Raw genomic sequence first — 23,451 nt, 5'->3', positions numbered from 1 at the left:
GGTGCCTTTAGTAAAATGACACACTCCTGTGTAGGGCTGCGTGATTTGGGGAGAAAATTTAATTGTGATTTTTCTGGTTAGTTTTCTGGTTACCTGTAAACATGCAGGCAGCCTATAACTCTACAAGGTTTATTCTGAAATATTGTACCATTATGATATAAATAATGATTTTTTTAATTTAGTCAGTTTGTTTGTTTTGTTTGGAGGTGTGGTAAATTCATTTACGGTTTCCATTCCTTTACAGTTTTTCTCTATTGCTATCACACAGTTCAACTATAAACACAATCTCAAAACTACACACCAGCTTGTTCAAACCTCAAACTTCCAGGTCAAATATTTTAGTCAAAAACATATCCTCTTTCAGTATACAACATAAACTGAGGGGTGCCCATATACAGTGAAATTTTCATTACAATATACACTTACAGTACATGAAAAGAGAAGAAAAGTTCAGATACCAAAGAATTAAATGTCAACTTGGTGTGCAAGACAAAACAGGATACGGTCAGTTACATTACATTAAAAAATAAATAGCATTACAATATCATAAATGGCTTTATTTACCATACCTTTCTTAGTTTTCTGACACAAGATGTTCTGCTTCTCTTAGGTAGTCGTCTCTCAGTTCCTCAAAATACAGTACATGTAAGAAGTTGGTGCTGCAACTCAATTAGACACGAGTTTGAGGGTGTACAACATGCTACAGTATTTACAGTACAAAGAATAGAAATGTTCTCTCATCTAAAGTATTGCTACTACTGTAATTATACTGTATGTGGAAGTAGTATAAAAACCCCGTAGATGACCCTGTAGGCCAACATCCTTCATGCTTACTCCATGCACAAGAAAATGTGTCTGTGTTTAAATAAATGGTTTGGGAAACTAATATGCATTCACTGTGGGGAAAAAAAAAATATTAAAATATGTTTACTTGAAATTTCTTTAAAGAGAAATATTATTTTGCTTATTTTTACCCAAAATAGGATGGAATGAGCATTACTGAGCGTTAAACACATTTATACTCGTAGCCAGAAGAAAACTCCACATATGGATCTCAGAAATAATAACTTCAGGAACTTCCTAATATGGATAAAGGCATCCAGCTATCGCTGAACCTAATAAAAGGAAGACAGAAGCGTTTAGACATTATATAGTTTATGTTCTTCAAGCCATCTTGGGTATTTTCATAATAATGGAGTGTGTTTATAATGCATTGCCAATCTATCCTTTATAACATTTTAGAATTTTTTTTTTTCTTTCAAATGTTCAACTTGTGTTGTGGAATAAAACCATGCTATTAAATGTTTTCTTTTGTTCGACATCAGGCTTATAAATGCTTCTCATTACAAATTTGGAAAGATGTGTTGCTTCTGTTGAGTTGTTGTAAGCAACTCAAACTAACAGTGCTTGCAGAGATGAAGCAGCATTTACTACGGACTCTGTGCATATATAAATTTAATTAAAAATCACAACCTTTGCCATTTCAGTAAGCCCATTAATCTAAATCATGATTTCCATTTTATTCTGATTAATCGTTTAGCCCTCTTCCAGCTTTCAGTACAGTTCAACATATTGAATGGTCCATACTCGCTTCCCTCACAGCGTCATTTCTACTCCAAACTCTGTATCTTTGGATGCCGTGCTGCATTCAGTAATTATATTGTGCAGCCAGTACAGTCTGGCACGTCAGCAGGATGGATTTCTGCCTGTCTGCAAGCAACATCGATCCTCTTTGTTTAAACAAACTCACAGTAATACTCAGAAAACCTAACACTCGAACTCAGCTAAGCCTCATTCGAAGCTTTTGTGTACCACTTTAACAGTCGTGTACTTTAAGTTGTGGTTTAATTAATGAAAATCATGGCTTGATTTCAGTTAATTAAAAGTTTTGCAATCTTGCTAATAAACACTAATTGCTTGTTGTCTTTGTATTTTGGCTATATGGTAATTAGTTACGTAGGAACATGATTAGAGGATCGCTGCTGTCTGTTAACCACCTAAATCTAGTTTGCGTTCAAGTCAAGCATTTTTTCAGCTTCCTGTCATTGTAGGAATGGGCAAAGCTACAAATGTTCATAATCGACAAGTCAGTCTTTAGAAACCTCTGTGTAGCATGTCCACTAAACCCCAATCAGAGGCATTTTTTGCAATAAATTCATACTAGTATCTTCAAGAGAGTAACTAGCAGATATTCAAATAATAAACTGTGCTTATGAGAAAGGGTCCAACAACACACTGCGGCATAAAATCACATATTCACTAAAGTTGTGTATCTCAGTTAAATTAAAATACTGAACTCGCTAATCATTTGTTGGATGACTACTAGCTTATACCAGCCTTGCATGACATTTCCCATTGATGTGATTTGTGCACTTTGTGACTGAATAAAGTAATACACGTGCAGAGCTGTGACCGATTTATGTGGGAGAATCCGAAACTGCATTTGCATGTGTGAAATCTGATTTCCTTTTGTGAACTGGAATGTTAGATCTTGTATTCACAGCTGGAAATGATCATCCTTCTCACATTAACAGGTTCCAAACCTGTATGACTTTCTTTTCCCATGGAACATAACCGGCAGTATTCAGCGCAGCAGATGTTAGTGAAAGACAACCTGGAAGGCTTTTCACTTTCAATGCACCTGTTTTCCATAAATTGCAAATGGGTGATGGCCTAATGTTGTCTTACCTATTTTGTGTCGCATGGAAGAAAGTCATACAGGTTTTGAATGACATGTGGGTGAGTAAATGATGACAGAATTTTTCTTAAAATTGGATTCGAAACATGGAAGAAGCCAAAACCAAACAAATATACAACCAATGACCTGATAATATCTTGTCAGTTGTTTTTGTTATACCAGTGGCTGGATATTATTCAATGCATTTGCATCCCTTTTACACGACCTGTATGATTATTTAAACATCGTGTTTAACAAATGAACTCATTCACATTTAGGAGCCCTTGAACTATGAATCATTAACATTACATTAGTTTACTATAAGCTCTGTTGTACACATCACCTTATTATGCAACACAGCAATGAAAAACTGTATAACTTCAGATAAAAAATAAAAAATAAATTAAAAAAAACATGCTGATCTGATGATCCATCCTGAGATGATCAACATTGTCTGATAACCAACACATTGTTTAACAGAAGCATCAAGTCTTTTGCCAGCTCTGTCAATGGATTGTAAACATTTCAATTTTTTTTCTAAACTAATATTAAAGTATTTTAGTAAATATCGTGTACAAAAGTTTTTCATTCATTTGTAATATGTTGAGACGTTACATCAGCCTTAGGCCACCCTGCCCTGGGTCAACATTTGCATTGGCCACTGAAAAACCCATACTGGTCAACCACTACTTCCAGTGGTATGACTCTGGTAATGTCTTTTTGAGAATTTTCGGCTGTCCAAAAGTATTATGCATTATTTCAGAGGCGATATACAGATCAGCTTGTGGATATCTACACTAGTCAACATTTATAGTGGATCGAAGCCTTTCATCAGAGTTGTTCTATAACCTAACACCAAAGTGCGTTCTTGTCTTAGTACAACTTTTAACTTTTTGATCCACTTCAGATGTTGACTACTGTAGTTACTGTGACTAGACACTTGCTACTAAGGCTCTTACACATCTCGATTCTGATTTATTGCACGGATCAGTTTTTCCCCCTACACTGGTAACATTATTTTTTTAAATTTGGCCAGTATCAGATTCAAGTGTGAACTAATCACAGTCCTGAACTGACTGGCATACGCAAACACAATAACAAAGACGGCACAGAGGTCGCTGAAGTCAGTGTTTGTGTTCATTTATAAGATGATGTGACGTGGAATCCAGCGAATTTGTGCACAGGTGATAAAATAATAATATTTAAATTTTTACAAAATAATTCCTCGAGTTTTTTTAGAATAGCCGTCTCAGTAAAGCGTGCCATTTTACTGTCCAGCAGCTGTTATGACCAAAGAGCAGGGTAAGATATATTTTAAAGATGATTTTGTTTCCCCAGTAGACCCAAATTGTCTTCGTGTCCTTCAAAATGTTTTGATTTGTGTATGTAAATCGATTTTCCTCACCTCATGTATTTGTGATACAACTATAAAGCATGGAGAATGAAGACATTCCAACAGATCCTTTCACTGTTCAGATTTATTTGAGCTAGAAGACACTAGATGCTCATACATTCGACATGTCCTTCTGCTAAGGAATGTATGTTGCTTTGTGCATTCTCTATCATTAACTGAGACAACAGCTCTGGCACATATGCATGCAAACAGAGGAACTGACTTCCTGCTGATATTTAAATGCGGCGTGTAGGGTGTTGAGCTCAGCTGTAGGGACAGGCCCGATAGAAAATAACTGCCACACTGTCTCTGTCTGTCTGTCAGGTCTGGGTAAAAGTGTTTCAGAATATGTGAGCACTCTCTGTCTCTGTTCACAGATATCGCGGTGGTTGAAATGACGGATGCATTTCGGCAGCCCTCTCTCTTCTATCACTTGGGTGTGAGAGAGAGTTTCAGCATGGCCAACAACATCATTCTTTACTGTGATCTCAACTCAGACTCGCTGCACTCGCTTCAGGTCAGAAAGTCTTTTGTCTCAGTGTCACCCGAATCAAGAATCAAATTGGTAGGGTTGCAAAAAGGTGGAAAATTTTGTCTTGCTTCACAAAAAAGTGCATCATGGTGTGTTGCACATACATTTATTGTAATATACATTTACTTTGGGTTAGTAGGAGGAACGCTGAGTGTTGTAAGCAAAAAGCGTGCTCACAAATTTATTGGACGAACTCAAATTATTAATACAATCCACATTATTTGCAGTGCATGATTTCCAACAGTTTCATCACAATGATATACTGGAGGTTTTTATTACCACAGTGAATTGAAGGCAGGCATTATTGTCATGGAGATCCTCCTGGCAAGGTCACACACCTCTCTTATTACTTTACATTAGTAAATGGAATTATGCCGGGTGAGTGGGGAGTAAATTGCATAATATGAGATATATTTAGATGAGCTCTTTAAGGCAGTGATTTTATTACTAGGCAGAATTTAGTGGAGGATTGTGCTTGCCAAACACACACGCACACAGATGTTCAGAATGAAGTGCATTGCATAGGAATTGCAGTTTCAGGAAACACCTTACAATATGCATCAATAAAAAAATCGCATGCTACATTTGTTGAAGAATCGTGACGTTATTACAGTGAATGTTTACCATGTCCAGTTTATCATGACTGGAATTAAGAATTGCAGAACAGGCATTAATGTGAAAACATCAGATTACACTCTTAAGGATGTCAGCCAAACAAGGGCTTTTTGTTTTTCTCTGCAAATTAAACTGGTATAGGAGAAATTGTTTTTAAATCAAACATGACACAGTGCTTTAAAAGTTTAATGAAACCCAGCAAGGTGCTGACAGTAACAGTGATCACTTTTGATTTATTGGTGTAAATGGAAATGGATGGCTAAGTTGAGCAAATGGCACCTCGCATACTCAACAGAAACAGAATATACCTCAGAACTAGTAAAACCATTACAGTGTTCTGAACACGGTCACACACACACACACACACACACACACACACACACACACACACACACACACACACACACACACACACACACACACACACAGTTATTCAGAATCTTCAGACACAGTATGTTCTTCAGGATGTTTGTGATAGATTTCAGTCCTGGTTGTTCATATCACCTGAATTCATTTGTGTCTGCTGTTTGTCTCATACAGGAGGTGATATGTCAGAAGAATATGGTAAGTCTTAATCTTTACTTCCTCTCTGCCGCATGTTAATTCACTGTCATTTTCAAACAGAAAGAAGAAAGTCTTTCTTTGCCTCCTTTCTTAAGTTTGTGCTGTTATTCATGTAGGTTAATCGGTTTGATTGCAAACCTGAAAACATGGAAAAAGAAAACTTCATTTTTTATGTTTGGTTGTATCATGTTGTAGGAGAGAAGCAATTTGACAGACATTATTTATTTTTATTTTTTTTTTGGTGTTTAAGACTTTTCCAACAAGCTTTGTTGTAGGATTTTATAATTAGGTACCAAAAATTGTTTTAGCCAACAAAATAATTAGGGGCAGGATAACTCGTAGAGGTTTATGAGTTAACATGATATACTGTAGGAGGCCAAGAAAACAGCAAACTGCCAAATGACTCTAAATCAAATGTTTATACATATATATATATATATATATATATACATAGTACAGACCAAAAGTTTGGAAACATTACTATTTTTAATGTTTTTGAAAGAAGTTTCTTCTGCTCATCAAGCCTGCATTTATTTGATCAAAAATACAGAAAAAAAACTGTAATATTGTGAAATATTATTAAAACTTAAAATACTAGTTTTCTATTTGAATATACTTTAAAAAAATAATTTATTCCTGTGATGCAAGGCTGAATTTTCAGCATCATTACTCCAGCCTTCAGTGTCACATGTAACATCCAGTCTATCACATGATCATTTAGAAATTCTAATATTCTGATTTATTATGAGTGTTGGAAACAGTTCTGCTGTCTAATATATTTGATGAATAAAAGGTTAAAAAGAACTGCATTTATTCAAAATAAAAATAAAAATTCGAAATAATATATATTCTAATAATTTATTTTCTTTACTATCACTTTTTATCAATTTAACACATCCCTTGCTGAATAAAAGTATTGATTTTATTTTAAAAAAAGAAAGAAAAAAAAAATTACTGGCCCCAAATTACTGACCAGTAGTGTATATTGTTATTACAAAATATTTATATTTTAAAAACATAGCTTCTTTTTTTTTTTTTTTTTTACTTTTTATTCATCAAGGTATCCTAAAAAAGTATCACATGTTCTGAAAAAATATTAAGCAGCAGAACTGTTTTCCAACTTTGATAATGAATCATCATATTAGAATGATTTCTAAAGGATCATGTGATAATGATCCTAAAAATTCAGCTTTGCATCACAGAAATAAATGATAATTTAAAGTATAATAAATTTAAAAACAATTATTTTAAATTGTAATAATATATCACAATATTACATTTTTTATCTGTATTTTTGATTAAATAAATGCAGGCTTGATGAGCAGAAGAAACTTCTTTCAAAAACACAAAAAATAGTAATGTTTCCAAACTTTTGGTCTGTACTGTATATATTATCATGATCCATTATTCATCAGTGTTTGCTCATCTTCCAGACATGTTTCCTATTTGCTCTTTTTCCAGACATGTGCCGCTAACTACACGTTCATCCCATACATGGTGACGCCTCAGAATAAGGTGTACTGCTGTGAGAGCAGTCTGATGAAGGGTCTGAGTGAACTGATGCAGCCCAGCTTTGAGGCCCTGCTGGGGCCCATCTGTATGCCCCTGCTGGACAGACTCACTCAGCTGCTCACCAGCTGCAAGACCAACACCTGGTGGGAGCTCATTACCTCCTTTATCTCCTCACTTCTCATTTTCATCTCACAGCTAATCGAAAGTCATTTATAGCAGTAATACAACAGCCATGACAGAGTGACACATCATATGGTTTGGTCACCACACCTTAAGTATATATTTGTATGTCGTTTTTCACATTGTTTCAGTTCCAGTCCATATATACATGAAGATATATATGAGATATACAGTCCAGACCCAGAAGTTTCGTCTGCTCATCAAGCCTGCATTTATTTGATTAAAAATACAGAAAAAAAATGTAATATTGTGATAGCGTATTACAATTTAACAATAATTGGTTTTTAAATTTATTATACTTTAAATTATCATTTATGTTCTGTGATGCAAAGCTGAATTTTTTAGGATCATTATCCCTGATCCTTTAGAAATCATTTAATATTGATGATCATTATCCAAGTTTGGAACACAGTTCTGTGCTTAATATTTTTTCAGAACATGTGACTACTTTTTAGGATACTTTGATGAATAAAAAGTAAAAGAAAAAAAGAAGCTATGTTTTTTAAATATAAATATTTTGTAATAACAATATACACTACTGGACAGTAATTGGGGTCATAACTTTTTTTCTGATTCTTTCTTTTTTAAAATTAAAACCAATACTTTTATTCAGCAAGGATGTGTTAAATTGATAAAAAGTGATCGTAAAGAAAATATATTATTAGAATTATATTATTATATTTTTTTTTATTTTGAATAAATGCAGTTCTTTGTAACCTGTTTATTAATCAAATATATTAGGAGCAGAACTGTTTCCAAACACTCATATAACATCACGAATATTAGAATGATTTCTAAATGATCATGTGATAGAATAGGTGGATGTTACATGTGACCACTGAAGGCTGGAGTTAATGATGCTTGAACATTCAGCTTTGCATCACAGGAACTAAATTATTTTTTTAAAGTATATTCAAATAGAAAACTATTATTCTTTAAGTTGTAATCTATTTCACAATATTTCTGTTTTTTCTGTATTTTTGATCAAATAATGCAGGCTTGATGAGCGCAGAATGAAACTTCTTTCAAAAACACATGTAAAAATAGAACATGTTGCAAACTTTGACCATGTACTGTATATAAGTTATAAGTAAAATCTAAATCACCATGCAGTGCAATAATTCATTTAAAAATTAAATGGATCAAAGTTGGCATCAATAATGTTTGGTGTTTGAAAAAGCAGTGCAGATGGAAAGTATGAGCTGTATTATGATATTTGTCTATATGAAGCATACTATTTTATTCAAACCCAACATAGTAATTAATTTTTGGTAATCTATGCTGAGTGGTGCTCTGTGGCTGGCAAAGCATTCTGAATAGAGCTTTAAGTGCTATCACATTAAGGATAGCGTGACCCAATCAAGTTGTATAAATGCTATGAAATAATGTTCAAAATACACAGCCCATCCAAAAAAAAGTCCCCACTGGATTTAATAAGGCAACATATTTAGATCCTCCCAGGGATTAATACTGCCTGCATGGCTGATTATGTTATGTGCCAAAGAGAGGTCAGCTGACTGCCTGAATATACGACTGGACCAGGTTTCCACAATTCATTTGTTTTCCCCTGATGGCACGGCATATTTCCAAGACAGGATGTTTGTGATAGATTCAAGTTCGTGGTTGTTCAAAAGTTCAAAAATAATCCGTCACCTGAATTCATTTGTGGTCTGCTGTTTTTGTCTCATACAGGAGGTGATATGTCAGAAGAATATGGTAAGTCTTAATCTTTTACTTCCTCTCTGCCGCATGTTAAGTCACTGTCATTTTCAAACAGAAAGAAGAAGTCTTTCTGTTGCCTCCTTTCTTAAGTTTGTGCTGTTATTCATGTAGGTTAATCGGTTTGATCGCAAACCTGAAAACATGGAAAAGGAAAACTTCATTTTTTATGTTTGGTTGTATCATGTTGTAGGAGAGAAGCAATTTGACAGACATTATTTTTATTTTATTTATTTATTTATTTTTTTTTATTTTTTTTTGGTGTTTGAGACTTTTGCAACAAGCTTTGTTGTAGGATTTTATAATTTTTTGCCAACAAAAATTTTTTTATTAAGGGAAGTATTAATTGTGGGGGTTTATGAGTTAACTTGATATACTTTAGGAGACCAAGAAAACAACAATCTGCCAAATGACTCTAAATCAAATGTTTATACATATATATATATATATATATATATATACATAGTACAGACCAAAAGTTTGGAAAACATTACTAGTTTTTTAATGTTTTTGAAAGAAGTTTCTTCTGCTCATCAAGCCTGCATTTATTTGATCAAAAATACAGAAAAAAAACTGTAATATTGTGAAATATTATTAAAACTTAAAATACTAGTTTTCTATTTGAATATACTTTAAAAAAATAATTTATTTCCTGTGATGCAAGGCTGAATTTTCAGCATCATTACTCCAGCCTTCAGTGTCACATGTAACATCCAGTCTATCACATGATCATTTAGAAATCATTCTAATATTCTGATTTTTTTGAGTGTTGGAAACAGTTCTGCTGTCCAATATATTTGATGAATAAAAGGTTAAAAAGAACTGCATTTATTCAAAATAAAAATAAAAATTCTAATAATATATATTCTAATAATATATTTTCTTTACTATCACTTTTTATCAATGTAACACATCCTTGCTGAATAAAGTATTGATTTTTATTTAAAAAAAAGAAAGAAAAAAAAAAAATTACTGACCCCAAAAATTACTGACCAGTAGTGTATATTGTTATTACAAAATACTTTATATTTTAAAAACATAGCTTCTTTTTTTTTTTTTTTTTTACTTTTTATTCATCAAGGTATCCTAAAAAAGTATCACATGTTCTGAAAAAATATTAAGCAGCAGAACTGTTTCCAACTTTGATAATGAATCATCATATTAGAATGATTTCTAAAGGATCATGTGATAATGATCCTAAAAATTCGCTTTGCATCACAGAAATAAATGATAATTTAAAAGTATAATTAAAATTTAAAAACAATTATTTTTTAATTGTAATAATATATCACAATATTACATTTTTTATCTGTATTTTTGATTTTTTTGAAAATGCAGGCTTGATGAGCAGAAGAAACTTCTTTCAAAAACACAAAAAATAGTAATGTTTCCAAACTTTTGGTCTGTACTGTATATATTATCATGATCCATTATTCATCAGTGTTTGCTCATCTTCCAGACATGTTTCCTATTTGCTCTTTTTCCAGACATGTGCCGCTAACTACACGTTCATCCCATACATGGTGACGCCTCAGAATAAGGTGTACTGCTGTGAGAGCAGTCTGATGAAGGGTCTGAGTGAACTGATGCAGCCCAGCTTTGAGGCCCTGCTGGGGCCCATCTGTATGCCCCTGCTGGACAGACTCACTCAGCTGCTCACCAGCTGCAAGACCAACACCTGGTGGGAGCTCACTACCTCCTTTATCTCCTCACTTCTCATTTTCATCTCACAGCTAATCGAAAGTCATTTATAGCAGTAATACAACAGCCATGAACAGAGTGACACATCATATGGTTTTGGTCACCCACCCTTAAGTATTATTTGTATGTCGTTTTTCACATTGTTTCAGTTCCAGTCCATATATACATGAAGATATATATGAGATATACAGTACAGACCAAGAAGTTTCTTCTGCTCATCAAGCCTGCATTTATTTGATTAAAAATACAGAAAAAAAATGTAATATTGTGATATATTATTACAATTTAAAATAATTGTTTTTAAATTTATTATACTTTAAATTATCATTTATTTCTGTGATGCAAAGCTGAATTTTTAGGATCATTATCACATGATCCTTTAGAAATCATTCTAATATGATGATTCATTAATCAAAGTTGGAAACAGTTCTGCTGCTCTTAATATTTTTTCAGAACATGTGATACTTTTTTAGGATACTTTGATGAATAAAAAGTAAAAGAAAAAGAAGCTATGTTTTTAAAATATAAATATTTGTGTAATAACAATATACACTACTGGACAGTAATTGGGGTCAGTATTTTTTTTTTCTTTCTTTTTTTTTAAAATAAAACCAATTACTTTTATTCAGCAAGGATGTGTTTAAATTGATAAAAGTGATCGTAAAGAAAATATATTATTAGAATATATATTATTATAATGTTTTTTTTTATTTTGAATAAATGCAGTTTTTTTTTTAACCTTTTATTCATCAAATATATTAGAGAGCAGAACTGTTTTCAAACACTCATAATAAATCAGAATATTAGAATGATTTCTAAATGATCATGTGATAGACTGGATGTTACATGTGACACTGAAGGCTGGAGTAATGATGCTGAAAATTCAGCTTTGCATCACAGGAATAAATTATTTTTTTAAAGTATATTCAAATAGAAAAACTATTATTTTAAGTTGTAATAATATTTCACAATATTTCTGTTTTTTTCTGTATTTTTGATCAAATAAATGCAGGCTTGATGAGCAGAAGAAACTTCTTTCAAAAACATTAAAAATAGAAATGTTTCCAAACTTTTGACCTGTACTGTATATAAGTTATAAGTAAAATCTAATCACCATGCAGGCAATAATTCATTTAAAAATAAATGATCAAAGTGGCATCAATTAATGTTTGGTGTTTGAAAAAGCAGTGCAGATGGAAAGTATGAGCTGTATTATGATATTTGTCTATATGAAGCATATATTTTATTCAAACCACATATTAATTAATTTTTTTTGATATATTATTTGATTTTTGTTTTTTTTCTTGGCAAGATTCTGAATAGAGCTGTAAGTGCTATCACATTATAGGAGCGTGACCCACATCAAGTTTGTTAATAATAATGCTATGAAATTAATGTTTTCAAAATACACAGCCCATCCAAAAAAAAAGTCACCACCTGGATTTAACTAAGCAAATATTTAAGATCCTCCCATTGGATAATTACTGCATGGATGATTATGTTATGTGCCCAAAGAATGAGGTCAGCTGACTGCCTGAATATACCGAATGACCAGGTTATTCCATCAATTCATTTGTTCTTCCCTGATGGCACGGGCATATTCCAAGATGACAATGCCAGGATTCATCGGGCTCAAATTGTGAAAGAGTGGTTCAGTGAGCATGCAACATCATTTTCACACCTGGACTGGCCACCACAGAGTCCAGAGTCAAACCTTTACCCCGATGAGAATCTTTGGGATGTGCTGGAGAGGACTTTGCGCAGCGGTCCGACTCTCCCATCTTCAATACAAGATCCTGGCGAAAAATGAATGCAACTCTGGACAGGAATAAATGTTGTGACATTGCAGAAGCTTATCGAAATGATGCCACAGCGAATGCATGCCATAATCAAAGCTAAAGGCAGTCCGATGCAATATTACAGTGTGTGACTTTTTTTTGTTTTGGACGGGCAGTGTAGTCTGAATATTGAAAATATACAAAGGCACTGTCTTATTGAGATGGTCTTTGAGGCATTCATTTAATCAATTCATTCAATCGGCTGATTTATTCAGGAGCAAGCATTAATGTTGTAATGAATGGCTCATTGAATTGATTTGTGCAAAAACGCTGATGTATTCAGGAACGAAACACCACTCTGTTGTGCTTGGGGTCGCACAACTATTCTGTGATTGCTTTATCTTGGAACTATTTTTGTTGGCGAAATAAACATTATTAAAAGTATTGTGCTTTTGTGTGCTTAACTATGTTATATGTAAGTGTAAAACAGACTTATACAGGGGCATTTTTGCCCCTATGTATTGAAGTTTCGGGTCATTATATACTGAATATGCTGGTAGCCATCAGTGGAGGCTCAGATGCTGTAATGCACTGCCCATACTAATCAACTTTGGGGCTGAAATGTTGTTCCTAAAATTGTTTGCTTAGTGTGAGTGTATGATGATAACTTCTGTGAATCTGCAATGTGTATTTCCATTCTTGCATAGTTCACTAACGTTTCCTTTTGTCTGTTTTGTGTGCTTGTGTAGCCAGTACTTCCGTGAGACGGTTCTGAATGAGATTCGTAAAGCGCGTGAGCTTTACACTGGAGCAGAGCTAGCGGCTGAACTCCGACGGATCCAGCAGCGGCTCGATAACGTCGAGTGTCTTTCAGCCGATGTCGTCATCAACCTCCTCCTGTCATACAGAGATATCCAGGTGACTGCATCACATACACTGCTGGTTGTTCTTCACAGTGACGGCAAAATATTTGAAATATTATTCATCACAGTTCTGTTTAACTTTAAAGATGCACTGGTGTATGCGCTGGTATCTATGCTAGTTCATTTTTTGTTACACTAAAAACACCCAAAGCAGAATAAAAATGCACTACACTGCAATTAAAGGACTATCGGTTGTGTATGTTGAAGCTGTGCACCGATCATTTCAGTACAGATGTGCTCAGAGAAACTGTTAGTGCCTTTCTTGTTAAAAATGGATAAGAAGAGAACAGGAAGTCTGCTATAACTTGGCAGTAAGTGACTTGAGAAGTAAAGAGCATGATAAATGACTGTTAACTAGTGACGTAGTTTCCCTAACTTCTGTTACATTCACTTCCTCAAATTCATTTCTCTCCTATCAAGCCACATTCTACACTTTCATAGCATTTATCGCTGATGCCCACTTGTAGTAAGTGCACTAAAAAACCATTCATAATTTAATTTCATCACACGTTTCATTCTTAAAGCCTCAAAATTAAAAGAGTGGTTTTTGTTACAGGACTTTTAAGTTTGTGTATGTTAATAACCTCTTTATGTTTGCTAACCGCTGCATGCCAGCATTGTTCAACAGAATTTAGTGGGTGTTAATGTAAAAATGTGGCCGGTCATATAGTAATAATTGTAATGTCATAATCATTAAGACTTTTTGCAGATTTGTTTTAGTATTTAGAAGTTTGACTCATTTGGGTGATTCAATTTGTTTAAATGAATCATTCTTGTTTCAACTTGATTCATTGGTTTTTGTACATCATCAGCAGACATCACATACTTGATACGGGTTTTAATAATTGTTCAGTCTAATTTGCTAACATAAACGTATCAAAAGAACTGTTTGTTCATGAATCAGACATTATTGCATTCATTCACTTGCTTTCAAGTTGAAAATTATAGTGTAGTGCAGTACATAATACATTGAACTTTTTTATCAAAGCATCAAAGTAAAAGAAAATGTGTCAAAGGGTTAATTAATTATGTTTTTGTGGTTGCTGATAATGTGCAGTCAGTTCAGACTCTAACTCTTATTTAAGAGGATGTCATTAATATTTTAGTGCTTTTGTTTGAATGAAGTAGGAAGCGAATCGATTTTAGAATTGTTGTGTCTGAACATTGTGTTTTTTTATTATTTACTAAAGGTATAAGAAATACAGTACGCAAAGGAACTGAATGTACTTTTATGACAGAATTATTCTTTACGATTTTCCTTCGTATCTGTTTTTTCATGTGTTGTAAATGAGCGTAATTTTATAATACTGTACAATAAATATTGATTTTGTGTGAACGTTTTTTATTTTGTTTTGTGGTTATCTGTTTGTAGGATTATGAATCCATTGTGAACTTAGTTGAAACACTGGAAAATCTGCCGACCTTTGACCCAGTGGCTCATCCTCACATAAAGTTCCACTACGCCTTTGCCCTCAACAGGTGACACTGAACATCTTACTGTGTCCTAACTAGGTTTACAACATCAAATGATTTCTCTCTTTACACTGAATGTTAAAAGGCTGTGTGACACCACATAATCATAATCACAGCTCATCAGAATCTGATGTTTAATATACCGCGATCAAAAGTGGATGTTTTTGAGTTAGGCCTCACTAAGCTCACCAAGGCTGCAGTTATTTGATCAGAAATACAGTAAGACCAGAAATATTGTGAAATAGAAATTGTGTCACATGATCCTCGAGAAATCATTCTAATATGCTGATTTGGTCCTTAAGATAAATAAAAATATTGATTTCCTTAAACATCTCTTTTCTCTTTTGAACGTAGTGTATACAGTAATGTGAAGAGGGGCAATGAGATTTTACTACAAACTGAGTGAAATAGAAATAACATGCAGCACTTGGACATGCAGTAGTATATGAATAAAATCCTAAAGACCATTGATGAGAGATCTTCTGAAAACATTGCCTTGTTCCAGACTCACACCATTGGTTCAGTCAGTGTTACTTTACTACCATTGGTTCAGTGATTTGTAGAATTTACTGGTTTATGGAGTTGAAAAGTTTGATTGCGTTGTAGACTTTTGAATGGATTTCATATAGTTGAAGGTTTATATATTTTTGTTCGTGAATATTATTTTTTTTTTTGGTTATTTTTAGGGATGTAACGATTCACTCAACTCACGATTCGATTCATGATTTTATTTTATTTTTAAAAAAAATGAGATTTAAGATAAATTATAAATTAAATGTGTCCTTTTATTATTGCTTTGACAAAATGCTGCATGTTTCTTTGTGAAATTGAAATATAATATACTAAAATAGCACTTGCATATTTAAGCTCTTTTGTTGGTTTTGATTGCTTCTATTGTCTTTATTTGTAAGTCACTTTGGATAAAAGTGTCTGCTAAATGACAAAACTTAAATATAATGTAAATGTAAATAATAAAACTAAATTGAAATTTTAAAACAAGGCCAAAAATAACACAAATAAAATAAATCTCTTCATGTAAACAAAATAAGGCTTTGTCTGTGTTCTTTCCATTTTTTATTAGAGGTATTGATTTCATTTTAATCATGATCCAAACAAAGATGCTGCATACATGCAACATTAGAATTTTTTTATTTTTTTTAGATTGTATCATTTAGAAGCAAAAACTGTTTTGACTTCAGTTTTGTGAATCTATACATAAAAAAACATCGGCATGAAACAGAAACCGCAGACGAGCTGAACGAGACGCAGATTCAGTCTCTGCCAGCAGGTGGCGCTTAAAGCGTTTTCTTGGTTACCGCTGTAAACAAAGCAGCGCTGCGCTTATGAACTTTAATATGCATTATACAGAGGCTAGATGAAAAGAAAAATACCATCTAAACTCTTCTAAAGACAGTAAGTTCTCCTCAGACATGCATTCATATAAACTCCTGCCCCTAAATGCATCGTTATTTGTTTAGCATCTCAACCGATTTGAATCGTCACACATTTGAATCGATTTTCAACCGGCTCGCGGTTAATCGTTACATCCCTAGTTATTTTCTGAATTTCACAGTCTCTTTTTGGTCTGTCTCTGCAGGAGAAACCTAGCAGGAGACAGACAGAAGGCTCTGGACATTATGTTGCCATTGGTGAACTCAGATGAGCAGGTGGCATCGGATATTTATTGTTTGGTAGGACGAATCTATAAGGATATGTTCCTGGACTCTCATTTCACCGACACGGATAGCAGAGATCAAGGCATGCACTGGTGAGGACTTGAGGGTGAAAAAGATCTATTTATAGGACCATTGCCGTTTTTGACAGCTTTTGTGAGATTCATCAGTAAAGTGGCCATAGTAACAGAAGCAATAGCATTGTACTGTACCTTTTTTTTTTTGCTTTTTTTTTATCATGTACAGGTTTAGAAAAGGTTTTGAATCGGAGCCCACGCTGCACTCTGGTATAAACTATGCAGTGCTGCTCCTGGCTGCTGGACATCAGTTTGACTCCTCCTTTGAGCTGCGTAAAGTAGGTGCGTTTGATTGACAGGTTGTATAATACTGGGTTGGCACTCATCTATTTGACCACTGCTATAAAAGTGCTGGGGCAAACTTTATGTATTTATTTATTCATTTATTTAAAGCACTTTTTTACTGACTGGTGTCATAAGAAATATTTTCATAAGAAAGAAAAATTGTATTACCCACACTCATATGAAAAAGTATTTTGTTAATAATATATTAAATCAGTTTAGCTGTGCATATATTTTTTGGTATTTTTTTTTATTTTTTGGTGTCATAAGAAATAAAAAAAATCTGTCTGCATTGGTTTTCTTTATTATGGACACAAAATATGGCAATATAAAAATATTAAATTGCATATTAATGTTGTCATTTTCCAAAATAGTACTGTTGATACTTCCTAATAAAGAGTGTCCTCCTTTCTCAAATAGAGCGCATGCTCTTGTCTGTCTCATGTATGTGACCCCGGAGCACAAAACCAGTCATAAGTCGATATATTTGTAGCAATATCCAAAAATACATTGTATGGGTCAAAATTATAGATTTTTCTTTTATGGCAAAAATCATTAGGATATTAAGTAAAGATCATGTTCCATGAAGATATTTTGTAAATTTCCTACCGTAAATATATCAAAACTTAATTTTTAATTCGTAATATGCATTGCTAAGAACTTCATTTGAACAACTTTAAAGATGATTTTCTCAGTATTTAGATTTTTTTATACCCTCAAATTTCAGATTTTTAAATAGTTGTATCTCAGCCAAATATTGTCCTCCTAACAAATCATACATCAATGGAGAGATTATTTATTCAGCTTTCAGATGATTTATAAATCTCAGTTTTGAAAAATTGACACTTAAGACTGGTTTTGTGGTTCAGGGTCACATATTAGTGAGAGTAACCAACATATCAAATATATATCAATATTAATAAGTCTCCCATATATTAATATGCCTCTTAGTGCTGTCAAATGATTAATCACGATTATTTGCATACAAAATAAAAGTTTTTGTTTGCATGATATATGTGTGTGTTCTGTGTATATTTATAATGTATATATAAATAGACACACATGCAGTATATATTTTGAAAATATTTACATCTATATTTATAATCATATAATTCATATTATAATTTAATTATATTTAATGGATTGACATTTTTTATAAATGAATAAGTGATTGTGTTTGTATTTATATGTTAATCGATAAACATTTTTCAGAAATATATACGTGAATGTAACTTTTATGTTGGATGTTTGACAGCACGACTCTTAATATAACGTATGCACTTAATCTGTGTGTTGTAGGTGTGAAGTTGAGCAGTCTCCTGGGGAAGAAGGGCAGTTTGGATAGATTGCAGAGTTACTGGGATGTGGGTTTCTTTCTCGGGGCTAGTATTCTCGCCTGCGACAACACACGAGTCATCCAGGCCTCCGAGAAACTCTTCAAAGTTAAAGCTCCCATTTGGTACGTGCACACGTTCACATTTCACATGCATCATTGTTTAAAATAATATGCGTATATTATTACATAATGTGTTATGTATTATGTATAGTTGGAAAAAAATATAATATAATATTCTAATATTACCTGTAATTACCTACACTAGGGTACAGTGGGGCTAAAGTCACACACCTCAAGGAAAATGTGTTTCACTCCTCCCACAGTGTATGAAAAAAAATGTTTTTGTTAAAGATTGATGCATGCATTTTGTGAGAAAATAAAACATAGTAGTGGTTTGTTTTGTATAAAACTCTTGTATGAGTGGAGGGGGTAAAAGTTTCACTTCACCAGCAAGCGACAAAAGTACTGATACAAAATACACTATTTAAAGTATGTAATATGATTTGCATAATATCCAAGTTAATACTCGTTCAAAACATTCCTTTTTTTTAGCAAAGTTTGTTCTGTTTTCTGTTTGGATGAATAATATATTCTGTTTTTATTTAATAAAGATCATGTCATTAATTATGTTAATTATAAAAATACAGAAGAAAAAAATATATATGTAAAGATTCTGAAATCCTTAAAGGAATTCCCATAATAATCTAATATAGTTTTACAAAAAAAAGAAATGTGTGTGTGTGTGTGTGTGTGTGTGTGTGTGTGTGTGTGTGTGTGTGTGTGTGTGTGTGTGTGTATATATATATATATACAGTACAGGTCAAAAGTTTGGAAACATTACTATTTTTATGTTTTTGGAAGAAGTCTCTTCTGCTCATCAAGCCTGCATTTATTTGATCAAAAATACAGAAAAAACAGTGATATTGTGAAATATTATTACAACTTAAAATAATAGTTTCTATTTGAATATACTTTAAAAAAAAATAATTTATTCCTGTGATGCAAAGCTGAATTTTCAGCATCATTACTCCAGCCTTCAGTGTCACATGTAACATCCAGTCTATCACATGATCATTTAGAAATCATTCTAATATTCTGATTTATTTTGAGTGTTGGAAACAGTTCTGCTGTCTAATATATTTGATGAATAAAAGGTTAAAAAGAACTGCATTTATTCAAAAAAAAAAAAAAATTCTAATAATATATATTCTAATAATATATTTTCTTTACTATCACTTTTTATCAATTTAACAAAATCCTTGCTGAATAAAAGTATTGATTTATTTAAAAAAAAAAAGAAAGAAAAAAAATTACTGACCCCAAATTACTGACCAGTAGTGTATATTGTTATTACAAAATATTTATATTTTAAAAACATGGCTTCTTTTTTTTTCTTCTTTTTTTTTTTTTTTTTAATTTTTATTAATCAAAGTATCCTAAAAAAGTATCACATGTTCTGAAAAAATATTAAGCAGCAGAACTGTTTCCAACTTTGATAATGAATATCATATTAGAATGATTTCTAAAGGATCATGTGATAATGATCCTATGAAAAATTCAGCTTTGCATCACAGAAATAAATGATAATTTAAAGTATAATAAAATTTAAAAACAATTATTTTAAATTGTAATAATATATCACAATATTAAATTTTTTTCTGTATTTTTGATCAAATAAATGCAGGCTTGATGAGCAGAAGAAACTTCTTTCAAAAACATTAAAAATAGTAATGTTTCCAAACTTTTGAACTGTACTGTGTATATATATATATATAATTATTTTCATTATATTATTTATATAATTAATTATTTTTTCAGTTATAAGATTAATTTAAATATTATCTTTAATGTGCACACCCAACTTAATAAATGATATTAACCAACTAAATTTAACCATGTCACGTCAACAGATGGAAAAATCCGCCAACAATTATTATTCCTTTATCCATACCAGCAGCTGTGCATTTTACATATTCTTTAGTTATTGAAACAAAACTGAAAATCATTAAGAAGATCTCTCAAAATATATATTGGTCATTTTATTGATTCTCATTCGCGACATAAATCTGTAACATTTAAGACACACATTTAAACACTAGATCAGGTTAGCACAGAATCACGTGGATTGCTGTTCACTGCTGCAGCAAGGAGCCACTCCGCTTCCATGTGCAGAGTGAAGCATGGATGTTTAGAAAAGTTATTTTTTTGTGCAATCTAATGGTTAAGAGGAAAATAGAATCAAACCTCTTAGTCCTATTATAAATTCTAAGCCATATCTAAAGACAGTATAAAAACTTTGAGGTGGACTTCTTTGGCTTGGGCTGGCATTATAGTAATGAATTCTGAAGAGGCATGCAAGGGCTTCAGAGAATGTAAGAATGTAGTTGTCATTTAAAAGTGAGTCATACTTGCAGTCTTTCAGAGTAGGCTATTGTTCATTCATTCAGGTGTTTTGTGTTGTATTTCAGGTATCTACACTCACTGGTTGAGACCATCCTCGTCTATAAGCACTTTACTAAACCAACCGCTGATCCACAGGCCCCTAAACAAGAGCTTGTGGACTTCTGGATGGACTTCATGGTGGAAGCCACCAAAAAGGATGTGACATCTGTCCGGTTTCCTGTAAGAGCCCTCCTCACACAGTGACTCTTCTGCTAAGTTGCCGCATTACATTGCCACATCACAACTCTTACTGCGAGAAACGTTCAAACGTGTTTACATGCACAAAAAACCCTGGAATAAACCCTTTTCTGATGTGCATGTAAACATAGTCACTTAAACTCTGACAGTTATTATTTTTTTGTATTGACTTGAGACACTCAGGGTTCTCACGGGTCCTTGAAATCCTTGAAAGTTTGTGAATCTGAACAAAGCTTTTCAAGGCCCTTGAAAGTTTTTGAAAATAAGCACACATTGACACAGGTCCTTGGAAGTGCTTGGATTTATTTTGTGCAAAAGGTTTATATGGAAAAAAATCTGTATTATTCCCTCTGGTCTGCTAATGTGTTATTTCGCCAGCACTTCGTGGTCTGTGTGTACTAGCTTGCTTTATTTACATTAGTTACACGCATTTACGCGTTATGTTAAGTGTTTCCTGCGTGAGGTACTTTGTGTTGTACGTTGCCATGACCTTAGAGTGACCATATTTCCTGACATGTCCTCTTTTTGGATCTAAAAAATGCCTCCGGCCGTGATTTCTAAACCGCTCAAAATGTCGGGGATTCGGTTTTGCTTTCTACAGTCGTCAATGATTGAGTTTTTGTATTAGAGCGCCGCAAGGGTCAGTTCTTAATCCCTGACCATTATCGCCCGCTCCTGTGATTTTTGTGTCCGCTCCCGCAAACATTCTAATATTGCATAATTTTTGTGCATCTGGGGAGCATATATCAATACGCAGAGTATTTAAATCTCTTTGAAATAAGCGCTCGCTGTTCACTTTCTCTTCTGTTTACGCGATCATGCACGCTCTGTGTAAAGTAAGATCAGATATATGTCGTTAAGCTCAGGATCTGTTGATCATCTCTCTCTCCTCGACCCGTGATCAGTCAAATCGGACTCCTGCAGCTCGTGTTGAATGCAGGGTTGCCAAGTCTGTGTTTTTTTTTTTTTTTTTTTATGGCTACTTTTAAACTGTTAATGTGTTGATTTTCCCTGTTGGGTTAAAGGTTTTAAATGTTGATTAAATTACATTTGACTGAAATGCTTGTATTGAAACGTTTTGCATTCAGCCTGTGATAGAACTGTGCTAGATTTTAGTTTTGTGAAGGAGGGTCACTGGTAGGAAGCTTTTTAGCTGTGGTTATGATCAATATGCATACCAGTTACTGTAAAAAATTTATTTTAGGTATGGAAATGACATATTTTACACTACTTTAACCACCAACCAACCACACCCCAGCCCCCCGCCCGCACCCACTGTCCTCTTTTTGGAAAACTAAAATGTGGTCACCCTACAAGACGTCCATGCACGTATAAAACTACTTCAGTGGTACCTCAATGTTTCACAAACACACCGTGAAATTAATGTTGAATTGCTTTGCTTGTTAAGATAATGTAAACCCATGAGGGAAGAAAAACTTAAGAGCATATTCATATATCTTAAAACTTCTGGCCAAAAATAAATGCAAAAAAAACTTTTTTTGCATAGTTGTGATTGAGACATGAAAACTGTAACAATGTATCTTACAAGATAACACATCGTAACCTCGCTCTCACTTGAAATGTGTTCCCACATTAAGTCCTTGAACTTGAGGGTACTGGAGCTGGAAAGTGCTTGAAAGGTCCTTGAATTTGAAGTTAATCAAGGTGTGGGAACCCTGGACACTGCATAATGTTATTGGTCATTAATAGCATGCAAAGCATTAATTTTTGCTTGTTTTTGATGTGTGCAGGTATTGATACTGGAGCCCACTAAAGTCTACCAGCCGTCTTACCTCTCAATCAACAACGACGTGGAAGAGAAAACGCTATCCATCTGGCACGTGACCCCTGATGACAAAGTAATAAATAACTTACTATGTATCCATTCGCTCTTAATGTTAGATGTTCGTTTTGGATTTGTTGACTTATTAAATATCAAAATCCTTACACATCTGAGCATTACAGTATTGAGTGCTGCATGTTTAAAACCATGACACTGTTCCACGTTCAACTGGTTTTATTTATTTTGAGCTTGTATAAGTTTACTACAGTAGTCAACATTTGAAGTGGATCAAAACTTAAACCCCAAATGTGTTCTTGTCTTAGGACGGCTTTGAACTTTTTGGATCCACTTCAAATGTTGACTACTGTATATTCATTTTATTTGAGCTGGTCTTAAAAAAAGTTCTGATATTGGCAGATACAGTACTCTGTATCTAGCCTTTTTAGTGTATTGATTATTAATATATAATGTTTTTAAAAACATCAACAAAAAAATATGCTCAACTGGGGCTACTGAGTTATGGGCCGGTACAGAATTAGCACTCAGCAACAGTGAAGTTTTGGCTGATTTTTCTACATTTATCCACCATCCTC

At 33.2% G+C, this 23,451-nt stretch overlaps 1 protein-coding gene across 1 annotated transcript in view; it reads left to right on the top strand.

The window, feature by feature from the left end:
- The window catches only part of LOC109048836 (mitogen-activated protein kinase kinase kinase 5-like), a 43,989-nt gene that overhangs the window by 5,340 nt on the left and 15,198 nt on the right, over window positions 1-23,451 (top strand). Inside the window, exons 2-11 of the mRNA XM_042747428.1 lie at window positions 4,448-4,587; window positions 5,758-5,781; window positions 7,243-7,436; window positions 13,421-13,589; window positions 14,967-15,073; window positions 16,665-16,835; window positions 16,987-17,099; window positions 18,399-18,558; window positions 20,904-21,057; window positions 22,827-22,934. Of these exons, the coding sequence (XP_042603362.1) occupies window positions 4,448-4,587; window positions 5,758-5,781; window positions 7,243-7,436; window positions 13,421-13,589; window positions 14,967-15,073; window positions 16,665-16,835; window positions 16,987-17,099; window positions 18,399-18,558; window positions 20,904-21,057; window positions 22,827-22,934 (1,340 nt within the window). The remainder of the gene's footprint in view (window positions 1-4,447; window positions 4,588-5,757; window positions 5,782-7,242; window positions 7,437-13,420; window positions 13,590-14,966; window positions 15,074-16,664; window positions 16,836-16,986; window positions 17,100-18,398; window positions 18,559-20,903; window positions 21,058-22,826; window positions 22,935-23,451) is intronic.

This window comes from Cyprinus carpio, chromosome B20 (assembly GCF_018340385.1).
Source record: "Cyprinus carpio isolate SPL01 chromosome B20, ASM1834038v1, whole genome shotgun sequence".
Lineage (NCBI taxonomy): Eukaryota > Metazoa > Chordata > Actinopteri > Cypriniformes > Cyprinidae > Cyprinus > Cyprinus carpio.
This window is presented reverse-complemented; position numbering and strand designations above follow the sequence as displayed.